Below are 16,076 nucleotides of genomic sequence, written 5' to 3'. Positions count from 1 at the left end.
GGATTTAAAGCAAAGATTAAACTCTTTATAAAGTACTGTAATGTATTGGGATTAGAGGTAAATACAGCCAACACTAAAATAGTTGTTTTTCGGAAAAGAGAGCCATTACTTCCTCATGAACGTTTGTTATATAACTATGAAGCTTTGGACATTGTGCGTGTAACTTTTCGATTTTATTCATTTAGGTATAGTATTTAATTACACTAGGTCCTTTAAACTCCACAACCAATATCTTATAGGTAAAGCTCTGAAAGCTATGAATGTAGCAATAAATTTGAAATATCTCCTTCTGTTTCCTCGCAATTATTTGATGCTTTTGCCGGTGCTATTATAAATTATACGTGTCAAGTCTGGGGATTTCCTAAATTTAAAGATATAGAGAGATTACATTTGAAAGTTTACAAGGTAATTCTTGGTGTGAAAATAAACTGTTGTAATGCAGGAATTTATTGTGAACTATGTAGATATCCACTTTATGTTAATAATTATGTTCACATTATTAAATATTGGTTTAAAGTGATACATTCAAATAATACCATTATTTGTTTGTTTTTGGGTTTTACGTCAAATCGAAACAGTATTGGTCATATCGCGACGTTCCAGCTTTACTGGTGGAGGAAGACCTTAGGTGCCCTTCCGTGCATTTTTTCAGGCACGAACGGGCACCTGAGTAGAACCACCGACGTTCCGTAAGCTAGCTTGATAGCTTCCTCACATGAAAGAATCCAAAGTCCCTGTCGGGAATCAAACCCACAGCAGTGAGGGGCAAGTGTTGTGAATTCAACGACCTTAACCACTCGGCCACGGACGCCCAAATATCATTATCAAATGTGTGTATATAAAAACATTAAATCACTGCAAACAATGTTTAAAAAAGTGGGCGTATAAAATAAAATGTTGAATTGTCCTGAACGTTATAATTAAAAAACAAAATGTTAATATTTTTAAACAAAGAAGACTTATTGATGTATTTACAAAAAAATGACTTTCAGATATTGTTTATAATAACGTTTTAAATACATAGTATAGACAGATCAAGATTAATTTTTCTTTGGAATGTTATTAAGATAAAATCAAGTGTATGAAATCAAGAAAACAATTAACCCGTCTCGGAATATCTGCACACAATTAAAGAATAGGATCTGGTAGTATGGTAGAAACAGACTTGAACGACATGAGCGCATATGCCAACTTTGTAATACGCAAGATATTGAAGACGAATTTCATTTAATGCTTGTTGGTAATCTGTACCAGGAAAGACGCACTAAATTCATTAAACGATATTATTATATAAAGCCTAGTACGTTTAAATTTATTGAATTATGTCAGTCATGTTAAAAGTCTGTATTGTTGAATTGATGTAAATTTATGTATTTTGCAAATGTAAAAGAAAAGGTATGTTGATAAACTTCGGTTATACATATTAAATGAAATGTTTAAATGTTTTTCTTTTTCATAGATATTGTGTACATTTAGAATACGATGGTAATGTCAGAATTAAAATGAGATTATTCTGATACATATTAATTCTATACATATTTTTTTCTGCAGCAATGTATGTTCATTCTCCAATATACTGTAAATCTTTGAATTATATCACATGTTTATCTAACTATGATATTTGACATGTGTAATGTAACAAAATACTGTATTGTATACGTTACAAAATAAAATTTCGGTTCTGTGCTGGTACATTGTATATGTGTGTGTTTTTTAAAAACTAACAACAACAAAGACAACAATAAAAAGACAAGAACAATATAGAGAGGAAAAACAGCAACAATACCACCGACAAAAACACACACACAGACACGGACACACACACAGTCACGCACGCACACACACACATATTGTGTGAGTGTGCTGGAAAACCAAACTAACACCAAGATATGATATAGGTGAACACGAAAGCAAAGGTAGGTAAATATTAATGCTTCATATGTAACCGTGTGTCGCAGTTATCTCTCATGATTGATATAGACTACAAGTTTCATGAAACATTCAATAGTTTGAAGAGGCATTCGATGATGATTAAACATGTAACACATTAAACAGGTATTTCGTTACAATGAATTACGATATGAAGAAGGAAATAAAATAGTTTGCGTTACATTGAATGTGAACGGCAGCACTAAATGAAGCTCTGAACATCCAACCCGCTCTCCTCCAACCCCCGCCCCAATAAATAAATAAATAAATAAATAAATAGATAAAAACGGGAAGAAGGGAAAATCAAAACAACTTGAATCGCTAATTGGTAATTTTTTAAAAACTCAAATCGAAAGGTATTCATATTATAAAATCTTTGATAAACAATGTTTTACAATTATTAATCCCTACAGATATATACATCTGGAAATAAGTTAAGAATACACAGGAAATTTACAATCGCTTGTGATTAAAAGCCCTGTCATAAGATGAAGACTTAATTGAGCTAAGACATAGTAATTTAATAAGAAGCGGTACCAATTTAGTAATCGTAAACTAGTAAATGTATGGGTTTACTTTATTTTTAACCAAATTATTGAGGCATAAGCAAATGTGTTGTTTTTACCAAACACAAAAAATGTTTATAAATATAGTGTTGGAGTGTTTACAGAACAGTATTGGTGGATATTTTTGAAAAATGTTTACGGTTATGTAAGCTAAAAATAATTATGTAGCCAAAATTTTCATAACAACAATAATATGTGTAAATGCCACGTGCACGGATGATAGCCTCAACCCTCTTCTCATACTACAAATCAGGCGTCTTTTGCGATGTTGATATACATTGTTATGATTCTTGGTGCAGAGCTTGTTCCAGTTGCTGCAGGTTGACAACAAAGTGTTCGTACCCATTGCCCGAATAAATCTTAAATTTCAGTTGTGGTCTTGTCAAAATTAAGGCAAAGTGCCGGGTGTGCTTAACTTATTTTCAGGTGTATATATTATGCTTTGAAAATGCAACTGTTTCAGTTATGAATTTCTTTGCAAACGTCACCATTGACTGAGAACGGCTGAGCAGGATGACATCTATTGGCAACGCCAGCACAAGTTGAACTCTCAGAGTAGATTGTGATAGCAATGTCCTTGCTGGATGGGAATTTACATATACCATTCCAGTTTCGGATAAACACAACTTTCACGGGTTCCTCATGACCATCGTACCCAATTTCACATTTTTTGATAAAATCTCCGTAGTTTGTGTGGCAGCTGTCAAACATATAATATCATAGAGAACAAAAACAATCTTAATGTACATAATTCATGTTATATAATTCATTTTAATTCACGAAAAAAAATCTCGAAAAAAACACATATAAAAACCACATATTTTACTAATGCTGTAAAACAAGCATTATGACCTTGATAATTAAGATTCATATACACTTAAATTCTCTGCAAGAAGAAAATTCCGAAATATTCCTGAGAAAATAATTTAAGTATGTATACTTGAGAAGCACGTAATATATCATACAATAAATTCTTTTACTATTATTCCTATCTACAGCTTGGTGGAATACATGCCTTGATTAATTTATGTCAGTTATATATTTATAAAATTGTTTTCAAGCGTACATAGTGTCTTTTAACAGGTGTTATTTACTAGTTGTCTGTTTGCTACTTCAAACTTTGTATCAATATCTTGAAAATTTTCTTTTACTAAAGTACATTAAAAACATACACAATTACATGGAAATTGCAGTCTCAGTTTGATTGAGTCGGTACATGAGAGATAATGAAAAAGTGTAACAACCATAAAGCCATCTAGCACCGGAACGACCAACGGAAAAAAATGCTTGACTCAATGATCCCGAAGAACAAGAAATATATATTATCAATGAAGGTAAGAATGGGGCAACATTTTACGGCTGTCATACAGCACATGACACCTGTTGTGATAAATAAATATCCAAAAACAGTGATCCCTCGAAAGCATTTAAACATCAAATTAGCACCAAAATTTCAGACTCAGTTTGATAGAGTTTGTACATGTGGTGTAATGAAAACAGACTTACAGTCTGCTTTTGGAGAATTCTTTTTTTAAACTATTAAGAAAAAGCTTTTGAATATTTTACAGATGGACATACCTTTTAGTTGGTTTCGGAGGTGTAGGTTTATGCACTACACAGGCATGTTTTGATGTAATTGCAAATGTCTGAAATTAATTGCAAAATGTATACCGTATACATAAAAATCTGAAACAAGTACACACAAATTTCCGTAAACACAATCATAATGCATGATTATTTATGAAATATTTTTATTTTACATTTTATTTACATGTTTTACGTCTTTATTTATTTCAACATTTTCAATATTGTTCACCAACATGATGAAAATGAGTTATATGGATTCAATTGAAATATATTTGAAATACTTTCATACACAAAAAGTCGTTAAATGCATACAAAAGACATACATAAGTGCGTAGTGATGTTTCGCCAAAAGCCTCTAACTTTGGTGTTTCTGCTGTTGCGTCACATATGAAGGAGACATATGAAGTTCTGCTGAAGAATATTGTTACTAATTATTGCAATTTCTTATGAACAAGTTTAATCAAATTGACAAGCTTTGACATAAATATGTTTATTATTGATAAATTACTACATGTACTAAATTCTTTTTCACCTACAACGGTGAACTCGGTATTTTGGTCTCTTTAGAGGCAAGGAGGTTCAAATGTTTAGGATATTTCAAAGACACGTAAAGATAGTGCACACCAGCAACCCGAGAACTAAAAAACACCGTTAGAGGGAATGGATGAGTAATTATACCAAACCAACATTTTAATGTCATTTTTCACTATAATTACTCCATTCACCGTCGCCTTTTTATCAGGGGAGAAAACAAGAACATAACATTTTCTTAAGTCCATATGGATTACTCGTCACTGGGAAATATTGCAAAGAATAATTGACCGTATTATATTCATTTCCAGAATAATAGATCGAAATAACACCATGTGACGGTTATATAGTAAACAGTTTACGTGAGGCATAATAAAACATATATGTTACTCCAAGCTCTTCTGTATGGCATATCGTTAAGAATAAGAAGATACCTACCTTGTGACGTCATTTTAGGCTTTGTAGTTAAAAGTTTACATGAGATATAATTAAAAGAGGATATTGAAATTAAAAAATCTGGAAACAAAGTGATCCCTCGGAAGGGATAATGAATACGTGCAGCAGCCCTCACGCCCCCTAGCACCGGCTTGAGCGGTTTTCAATTTTCAACACTCAATAGTGCTGGCATCAATGATCCCGAAGGACCAGAAACATATAACAGCACTGAAGTGAAGTACGGGGCAACTTTTTACAGCTGCCACACAGCACTTAACACCTGCTGTTGTGAAGTATGAAAATCTGGAAACAAAGTGATCCCTCGGAAGCACTTATCACAACAAAATTACAAGAGAATTGCAGACTCGGTTTGATTGAGTCTGTACATGAGGAATAATGAATACGTGTGTAGGCTCAATACAGAATTTATTAACGAGTTAAAAAAAACAATGCTATACGCGCCTCTTGCGAGCAAAATGTTATTTAATTCAAAAATTTCAATTAATTCAGAAATGAACTTGCATGAATATGATATTTTTTATCACATATCCAAAATAAAGACTGTTTGAAGTGAATAAGAATTATTTTTCATTGATGCGCCTACAGTGTAAAGCTAGCACGTTTAGCACGTAGTTTAGCACGTCCATACACTTTATTGGTATTACGCAAATAAAGTCACGTAAACATATAAGCACGGCCGTTTTTATTATGAAGGAGTCGCAAAATCTGCACGGGTATGTGACATGTGTGATAAAAACATATACCTTGCTGCTAGCTCATCAGTGCTGGTATATCTACCCGCTAAATAACCAGACGAAACCATGTGACGTCACATAATGCTATATAGCAAAACGTATACGTGAGAAACAATAAAACCTATACCTAACTCCAAGCTCATCAGTACTGGTATATCTACCCACTAAATAACCAGACGAAATGTTAAACGTCAGAAGTCCGCTGCTGGCATCTCCAATCGCGTAAAACAAATCAAAATCGCTGGTTTGACAACCCTGAAAAAAGTATTCAAAAGTTACAGTAAATGTCTATAGTTCGTAGATGAGGTTAATATTTAAAGGTTTGCGATAGCCGTTTTTATACATATTTATATACCCAATAATATATAATGATACAAACAAAGAAGCATCTTTACTTCCTACAAAATATTAAATTAAAATCATTATACACAGAACTTCAAACTGAATTTGTGACAGAATACATTTAAACTGTCTCTTCAACCAAATGTAATCATAAGATGGAATGGACCAAATAGTTGAAAGTAAGTAAATTTCAAGACAATAGTTGTTATCAAAGTAAGTAAATTTCAAGAACCTTTTTTAAACGAAAATACATACAGCTACATTAAGACAAGTTCCTTCATTAAACGGAAAGCACGGGTTGAATGAGTACATGTAGTCTCCGTCTCCTTTTAAATCTTTCATTCTGGTAAAAGGTATAAAAATAGCAAGAGCTCGCTTATTTATTAGCGAATCAAAGCTTAGCAATGTTATTATTTCAACAGAAGGCAACATTAAATATTTGTACGAGTATAATAAATTATGTACATCATGTATTTTAAGATCGTTATATTTCTTAAACGTTATGTAATTAGCTTATGACGGAATAATTGAACGAATAAATAAATAAATAAATAAATAAATAAATCATTATACTTAAAACAAAACACAGAAAAAACAACGTTTTGAAACATATTAGCTTAATTGTGACTTTAAATATTATCTCTTTCATTTGTATTACTCTCTATTTTATCAAGTCGATAAATTGCAACTTACAAAGGTACTCCTGTATTACTTCCAAGTTCAGACAGGTCAATTCTGCTTCCATTCCATTTTCAAAAACACATGCGCACACACCTTCTTGCTCACACCCCACACTTTGAACGTATATACATTGAGACGTAAGTGTTAAGAAAACAATAATAAACTTCGCTATAACTTGCCAGGTACAAATTGGTCCGTGATTTCTCATAATCCTTATTAATCTAAGCAATCCTTAATATTTATGCAAAAAATACAATATTATCAAATACATAGTTATATTACGAATAAAGTAGTTCTAATAGGTTGTTATTTTTTTGTCTTATCTAATTACTGCACTTAGCATTTCAAATTATACTACAAGTGATAAAAATATTCGAGTTGCTATAAAACTGTGATACGTTACGTCTATAGTGAGTTTTACAGACATAACACATATTTAGGCATGATAAACATCTAAGGTGTCAGGGGTAAAATCACAGTAATACTGATAATAATGATAATACTTCAAATGTATCAATTAAACCAACGAGTAAGGAAATATAAAAACAATTGATTCAGTACAAGATGTTATAAATTAATGTTATTTTTTATTTATTCACCTGTATATGGAATGTTACACTGCATTGCATAAAAAGAGATAGACAAATAAGTTTTACAACATTTGGTTTCAATTTCAATTTATTTACAATAATACTCAGTTTTTGTGATGCGATGCTTAGGTACATAAATTGTCATAAACACATAATAATAATAATAATAATAATAATAATAATAATAATAATAATAATAATAATAATAATAATAATAATGATAATGATAATAATAATAAAACAACAACATAGAGGACAACAATATTGCATTTGACTTCCATTCAAAATTATTCTCAATTCAATGTTCTATTTCATTTGTTTAAACAATCGGTTTTAATTAAAGCACTGCAGACTGCATACAACGCTGGTGTCCATGAAAATGCGTAAACATCGAATCAGCAACATGTCAGGCGTTTTTCGATAATTCAATGTTTTTTTTCCTTAATTTTAATTAAAAATAGCATGAATCTAAGTTTCGTATAATATTTTCTTTTTATATTTTAATGTAAATTATAATGTATTATGTAAAAGTAAATATTTCATACGAAGATAGATAGATAACAAGGGGGTTTGATGTTCTTCAATACGTAAGGATTTTCAAGTTTAGATGTTTAAACGTCATTTTAATAATTTAGGTCATACTTTTTCATGACAATCATGAGCTTTCGTGCTTAAAAATAATAAATGGCACAAAATGAGACACCTTGTCAGGACGTCTGTCCTGATTACATATACATTCATCAAGGCCAACTTGTAATTAAATATTACATTTCGTCATCAATTATTCCAAAATAATTTTTTACTGTCGGATCAAGAAACTCTGAATGATTTTGGTTTCGTGATACATTCATTTGGGAATAATTATATCTCGGGAACACTGAAAAAACTGTGCTGACAAATCATCGTTTGTTCAATAGATAAATTCAGAATGTCATAAAGATTTCGAACACAGACCATCAGACCATGTATGGAATAAATGGCAATGTATCCAGTTATTGTGAATATAGTTTTGCATTTATTTACCTTGCGTTATTAAAACTTATTTACATAATGGTTAATTAAATTTATATATCATACATTTATGTCCTCTTTGCATATGATTATCTATAGTAAAATCTTTCCAACATTACAGCAGCATGCCTCCAGATTCATACTAATTTTTAGGAAATTTTGTAAATGTATTTTAATGTGTAATATTGTCAATTAACCAAATGGAGGAATAAATACATTATCAATGACACTTTAAAACCATGTAAACTACCAAAAAAAGTGGTCAAAATATGCATAAATAGTCTTAACTGCGTTAGTAACGCAGTAGAAATATAGTTGTAAATATTGAAAATCAGTAATTAATCGCACATAATATGTAAAATATTACTCGAATTTTTAAACCTTTTTATCTAGTACATTTTTCTCATTTGTTTAAAATATTTTGACTCATCTGGAGGCATGTAGCTTTAAGTTCATAATGGCCACCCAAAAATATGTTCATTCTATTAATGGAGCAATATTCCACAGAAACGACTGATTTCTTTCTTTATAAAGGGATAACATGCTATAGAAAGATCATCAATACACGAGGCTATATGACTTGTAGTAGGGCGCAACATATATCTTCATTCCAGTTAACTCACTGTGCATTTATAGGTGCACCATTTTAGTCTCACATATTTTCAAAAGATAGATCTCCAAACTATGATAAAAATATTTTATAACGTTCAAACAATAGTTTTAAAAAACGTAATATTCATTAAATACACAAAATAAACATCAACATCAACAACAACAACTACAACAATATAATACTAAAGTCTGTCGCATTAAAAATGGAAATGAATTTTTGCCTTGTTTGAATTAACAAAACGAGGTTGAATAAATATCAAACTATTTTTGTAAACTAAAAAATGTCACCCTCGAGATTTTTCAGGAGTTTTCTCTAAAGTGTCTACTTTTCTTGTGAAAGCAAATTTTGATTTCTCTATGGTAAATCTCTGTTGTTTATTTTTGTAGCCATTGCCACAGTACTCTTCATTTGAAGATGTTTCTAAAATATACATGAGGTTGTCGGGATCGTTTCATGATTATTTTACAAAGCAGGATCTACAAGATGTAACACTTTAGTTGCAATGCATAATGGAAAACCTTTAAAAAATGAAAAATAAGCAACAAGAACACCGAGTCACATGGAGTAGATCTAGAAATTGCACCTACTTTTAAGCTGAATAGAATCCCTGTAAATTTCGAAATAAACGTCACGACAAATTCGCATTCTGAAGATTCCTTCATTGCCAGTTGGCAAATTCTATCCAGTTCCGTAGATCCCATTTTTTTATACTTCAAAACCTCCTGAATGACATGACTTCTACACTTATGTTGATCCGGATTTTTTAAACTGTTAATCCGTCTCATTATTAAAACATTGTTTAATTTGTGGAGTTATCTGGGTTAGCAAATGAAATATGTAAATGAAACACATCATAATTTAGTATGTTAAAAATCAATAATTCAAGAACGGCCCATCAATTTTAGTTGTCAACATCACAATGTTTATAACTCTTGAAAATGGATTCCTGACGAAAATTTTTTTATTACGTTAACAACAATTTACGAAATATATGACGTAACTAAATGCCTTGCGCATTTTATTGACGATTTCAGTTGCGGCATTGACAAAGGGCGGTTAGGCATATGTAGCCTCATACAGACAATTTTAAGCATTGAGATAAATTTGTCTTGATGGCAGTTAAAAAAATTTTTGTTTACCCAGATTTTGCAGCTTAACTGTTAAAGTTACACCTTCAATTCATACATTAATGATAAAACTTTTGATAACATTTAAATATTTTTAAACACACTAAATGACATGAATCTATAACAGTAAATCTACAAAACTTCTTCCATTAATTACATATAACCTTCGTTTTGATTTAATGTTTTTTTCATATTTCATATATTTCTCAACAAAAAAAAAAAAAAAAAAAAAAACAACAACAACAAAAACCAAAAAAAAAAAAAAAAAAAAAAAAAAAAAAAAAAAACAACACTTATTGTCTCTTTTTTCAGATCGAGTTAAGCTTTAAAGAATCAATATTATAATGCTAATAAACCTCAAAATCAAAATAATGATAAGAAATTGTCAAATATATATTAATAATTTTTCAGAAAAATAAAACTCAGTGAAAACTAAACATTTATTTCGTTTTTTAAATCTAGATCAATATGCGAAATTAAGATCTTGTCTGCAACTTACATTTTGCAGCCAAATGGAAGGGAGTTAACTGTATGGAATTTACCTTGTAGGTAGCTATAAGTCAGTATGTTATTCGTTAATTCATCTTATATTCATTTCCATTTGTGTAGAATAGTTTGGGCCCTATGAATCAGTTCTTTGCCTGCACCTATCGTTACAAACCGAACTCAACTTCTGTTTATTTGACCGTAAAAATGATTACATGTATTAACAAAATATATCACTACAGAAAGATGTTTCTACTGTATCATTTTATTTCGTATAGAAATAAGTTGCATACTTCTGCAAACAATGACATATATATATGTTCTTCATTATACGTAATCTCATCTATACATCTTTAAAATATAGACAAATATACAACGAAAACAATGTATAGCCATATAAGACACGCCATGTACGTCCCAATCTTTTTTTTTACCAACTTTAGATAACGAGTTAGTGAGCATCCTTTTATGTGCGTGAGGCATTTAACTTCCTGATGAAATATTTCAAATATTTAGAATGGAAACTGAAAGAATAGAGTTGAGAATAAAAACTGTTAAAGACAATATTTATTGTCTTCAACATTGACATAATACGCATTTAAAAATATTTTAAGGGACCTAAATGATCTTGCGATACTACATCTTAGCTGATAAATACGATAACATTTCGTAACACTTAAACATTAAAGCTGTTGTTTTTGTATCAAAGTCATACAGATCATTTTAAAGCAAATTTTTCCTTGATTGTATCTCACGTTAAGTTATGCTGAAACAAAAGAACAATAACAAAGAAACAACTTGTTGAACATTTTTATTACAATAGAGAGACACCTGGCTATGTTTTGTTTTCCTAATAGTAAATACCTTTTAACATTTTAAAACATTGTCAATGTTAGACTTCGTGCAATTTCTCATGGATTCAACACATGTACTTGATGTTATTTGTATTACTAAAGATACAGCCAATAGAAGTACAATTAGCTTAGATGTCCCCTAAATCCCTTATTTTAGCACATCTAGCTATATTTTATGTATATCTCTTGCGAACCTTTGGCCAAAGATCTGCACTCGGCGTACACTCAAAATAAGCCGAGGTACGCCCCTGCAAAAAGTACACTAAGTAACCCTTTTTTTACTAGCAAATTCATTTAACGTTTTGCTAATTACTGCATAACATTATTTTCCGATTCTGATAATGGCAATTCCAATAAATAACATAACTTTTTTCTGTTACCTTACAAGCTCATTGATAAGATTGCCATATTTTTTCATTTAAATGAACTGGGTTGTTACAAAACTGTTCGGAACTTTCCTGCCACAGCAGAAACAGCAATCAGAAATTTTAATGACAAAAGTTACAGAATACTCATCGATGAAATGTATACTATTAATTGCAAAAAGAATTAAATAAAACATCATATTACAACTCAATAATAGTGTACATTTCCGTTCTTCAACAAAGAGTTGTTCAAATTCCAAAAAAAGTTTAATTTCATGTTTGAATAACTGGCTAAATCGTTTCTTTCAAAAACAACAGAAACAATTGGAATGAAAATTAGATTTAGAATTGCTTAAACTTAAACAATATAAACTTCAATGCAGTGTATATCATTTCAGTTGTTGAAAAAATGGTTAAACCAAAGTGCAATCTAGAAAATACTGGCAATGGAGAGTATGCAAATTTCTAGTTTTAAGCAGTAAAACATTATGCCCCCTTTTTTCTTTCCATTGCAAGGTCATATACTAACAACGATATCATAAATATAAACATGTGTTCTTTTTGTGTAAAACCGGTCTCTATCGATTATTTTTCATCATCCATTTTTAAGCGAGTTTGTACATTTAAATGGTAGTCAGACTACAACAGAACATTTTAAAATTTGAAAAAAGAGTGATATTCTTTGTATCTTTTAGTATTTATTAGTACTACAAAATTAAAGTAGTTAAAATCGTAACGGCCGTTCGACCAAATGCTTATTAATAAACATTAACCAATATACTGTTAAAAACTAATTATATAAACTGTCGATTTACTAGACTTATTAAATTCAGTGGATTTACTATTGTAAATGAATTATATCTCATTTGAAATACAGTAATTCTAATGGACAAATAAAATTTCAAAAAATAAATAAGGTTAGAATGGGCACTATCATTTTATGACCTACACAATACCTTTAAATACACCTTATTGTGTGATATTAAAGGTAAGGTCAACATGGAGAGAACAACTTTCCCCATATATAAAAAGTCCTCCACACACCTAACAACACAGGACCGCCTGCAAGGCAGTCAGCAGGGCAACAACCTAAAAAAGTGCCAAGGGCGGGACAAGAAGAGTAAGTACCATGCCAATAATTCGTAAGAGAAAACTAGACCTAATCATATAGGAAACTTTGTGAACTCATCATAAATATATATAAATTTTGTGATTGCGAGAAAGGGTTAATGAACTTGCAAAACTGGTTGTCTTCCTGTCCAAAAATATACAGTAGTATGTTTTGTATGTCAAATGCTTCCCTATGGGACTTCTAAAGTATGTCATCATTTTTTTTGCAATTTTTGCAATACTTAAAGTCTATTTTCTGGCATAGCAACCAATTCTAAATTAAGGCACATAACATAATAATATACAAATAAAATAAATTGCATATTACCATCAGTTCTGTAGAAGAAAATAAATCGTAGGACCAGACCCATTTTTGACAGACCGACCGATGGATGCAAACAAAAAGAAAACAGGGCATTCAACTGAATTCGGATACTAAATCATTAAATATTTGTGATACAACCCCTTTTTAGCATGAAATTTTGTTTGCATTGTAGTAGGAATTCAAGGTTGAGATGACAACAGTTTGGATTTAGAAGAGCACAAAGATGGATCGTTCCATATTTATAGTGATTTTGCTATTAAATTCAAGTATGCCATCGGCTTCAGAGCCAACCTGCTCCAAGTTTCACTACGAAGAGCAGACTCTAGAAAAAATGATCAGACAGGAAATAAAAGTTGAGAAAATGAAAAGTGATATGCAACTTACGGAGCAACGAGTACTCGATGCTTTAGAGAAACTGAAAATGGAAAGAAATGAATTCAATAAAGATCTTATGAAAAAAGAAGGTGATATTGAAGTGCTGAAGACAAAAATGGACGAGGAGCTGAATAGAATGAAAGCAAAAACTAACGAAACAATTGATAACTATTCAAAAGAAGTACAGAAAATAAAGGGTAATAAAACTTTTCAAATTTCTTTTGGTTGTGAAGTTGTTTTGTTTTTGTGATGCATGAAGTATATCCTGGTTTAAGTACAATATATTTTATTTATCAATGCAAGTTAAATATATCATGAGTGGATATATCATACAATGGACCAAAAGGAAAAGCAGGGCCATTCAGGTGGAACAACCAATACACCAACAGCAATCAATTAAAATAACAGTAAACAATCGTATTTATAGACAGTGGCATTTTAATTCTCGCACATTTAAAGGGAAACGCTGAAATATACAATGTAGTTTCATTTGTCATGTTTATGTTTAACACATATTAATTATTTCTTCTTCAAATGCCATTTTTTTAATATGAAAAGGCGATCTTTGAATTTCAGAACTTGATGTAATAATATTGCTTAACTTTGTTTAATATATGATGAAACTGGTTGATACTTACCCGTTAATTATTTTCAAATTGTTTACAAACATTGTTGTTTCTAAATATTATCATTTTTGAATTGGTGCGTTCTACATAGTATGGCAAAAAGATAAAAAAAAGCTTATTATATTTTAGATATTCTCGTATTCTGATTTAACTTTGTTATTGAGCCTAATATCGTACTATTAAATTGTCACTTCTTTTTTTTAATTGACACATAAGTCACAAATAAGTTCAGCACCTGTTTTCCAAGATAACCAAAATTGTTTTATTTATCTCAGGGATCATTTACATTAATAAAAATGTTTAAATAAAAGTTTGATATTATACATATAATGTTCGTAATTTTGACACACGTTGCAATTTTAGTTGAGTTATGTTGAATACGTTATATACTTTCAGAGCTGGCATTTACGCCAATTATCGCATTCAAAGCAGACACGGCCGGTGATAGATCGTTAGAAAACAACATGGTGTTTGTCTTCTCAAATATCATTCTTAACATTGGCGATGCCTATAACAAAAACACTGGTGTGTTTGTAGCACCTGCAAGTGGATTATATCTGTTTACAGCACAGGTGTGTTTACGTGGAAACAGTTGGGTTTTTGTTGGAATCGTCGTTAATGGTAGAAATGTCTCTAAAACAGTTATTGGGGAAAAGAATTGGTTAAAATGTTATACTGTTGATGCAATCACAGCAGTAGAAAAAGGGAAACGAAGTATCGGTAAAATGTACAATTCACTGTGACGTCAGTGAGAAGTTGTACGAAGAAACACACGCAGTAAACAGCTTCTCTGGCGTTCTTATCCATAAAACAGTTTAAATAACTACCCCTTTGTTTCCAGTTATATTAACTGTGTCTGTTATATTTACCTTTGGTGTAAGTTATATTTACTTTTGGTGTCAGTTATAGTTACTGTTGGTGACAGTTAGTTACTAGTAACTCTCATTCTTGGCAAACATTTTGGTGTTCGTACAAAATTTTAACCTACATATAGATGTAAAAACGTAAAAGTAAAAAGGCGTGAAACGATATTACACAATATTTGGAACTTACCATTTATATATATATATTATACAGGGGCGTAGCTAGGCCAAAATTTAAATTACGCACGCTAAGGTGAGGGGTTAAGGGGGGCCGCTATAGGCCCCCTTGCAGGCAGAGCCCTGGGAGGGGTCCATGGGGCGAAGCCCCGCGGAAGCTCAATGATTTTTACCGTTTAGAGATGTTTAAAATTATGCATTTCCATGTCCATTTGAGGTCCATAAAATAAGAAATTTAAGTCAGAAGGAATGTAATTTTATCATAAATAACTTTTTATGTAATGATATGACGTGTGTTAATATGCGACTTGATTAAGACATCGTCTTAAATATAATCGCTAGATCGTATACTGATATTTCAAAGTAATTGATCAACGTTATATAAGGATCTACATTGCATAAACAGACGCAAACAAATGACGTGTACGCTGTTACTAGTCAACAAATAAAAGTGACAAATGGCGATTTATTCGTACGAATGTATATACAACAACGTCAGCTTAGAGATCACCATGCAAAAGTCCTAAGCCAGAGAGGCGGCCAGTGGTCATCGTTGTGCGCAAGAAATTCTTTAGCCTTCTCAAGCTGACAAATGAACGTTTAGCAATGGCACTACTGGAAGGAAATGCAGACACTTGTTTACATTTGGATAAAGCTCTGTCGTTTCGCACCGTGTTATAAATTTACAGAAAATAAGGCGTTTTCTTCATTTTTAGATTTTGTTCTCA

At 31.1% G+C, this 16,076-nt stretch overlaps 2 protein-coding genes across 2 annotated transcripts; one reads left to right on the top strand and one right to left on the bottom strand.

The window, feature by feature from the left end:
- Positions 1 to 2,677: 2,677 nt before the first annotated feature.
- Positions 2,678 to 6,487, bottom strand: LOC132752753 (uncharacterized). Its single transcript, XM_060743126.1, has 5 exons — positions 6,401 to 6,487; positions 5,931 to 6,058; positions 4,406 to 4,493; positions 4,074 to 4,141; positions 2,678 to 3,195 (listed from the first exon to the last, which is right to left on the bottom strand). The coding sequence occupies exons 1-5, from the start codon at positions 6,485 to 6,487 to the stop codon at positions 2,955 to 2,957; spliced, it is 612 nt and encodes a 203-aa protein (XP_060599109.1). The 3' UTR covers positions 2,678 to 2,954.
- A 7,088-nt stretch (positions 6,488 to 13,575) lies between these two features.
- LOC132752752 (uncharacterized) lies at positions 13,576 to 14,880 on the top strand (the record flags this gene model as incomplete). The annotated part of the gene is made up of 2 exons (XM_060743125.1): positions 13,576 to 13,879; positions 14,705 to 14,880. Coding segments are annotated over exons 1-2 (480 nt in total), but the record flags the coding sequence as incomplete, so codon positions are not given.
- Positions 14,881 to 16,076: the final 1,196 nt, after the last annotated feature.

The sequence above is a fragment of the Ruditapes philippinarum genome, unplaced genomic scaffold (assembly GCF_026571515.1).
Source record: "Ruditapes philippinarum isolate M1 unplaced genomic scaffold, ASM2657151v2 ctg18651_1_1_1_1, whole genome shotgun sequence".
Lineage (NCBI taxonomy): Eukaryota > Metazoa > Mollusca > Bivalvia > Venerida > Veneridae > Ruditapes > Ruditapes philippinarum.
Note: the sequence above shows the minus strand (reverse complement) of the source record. Positions and strands in the feature narration are given on the sequence as shown.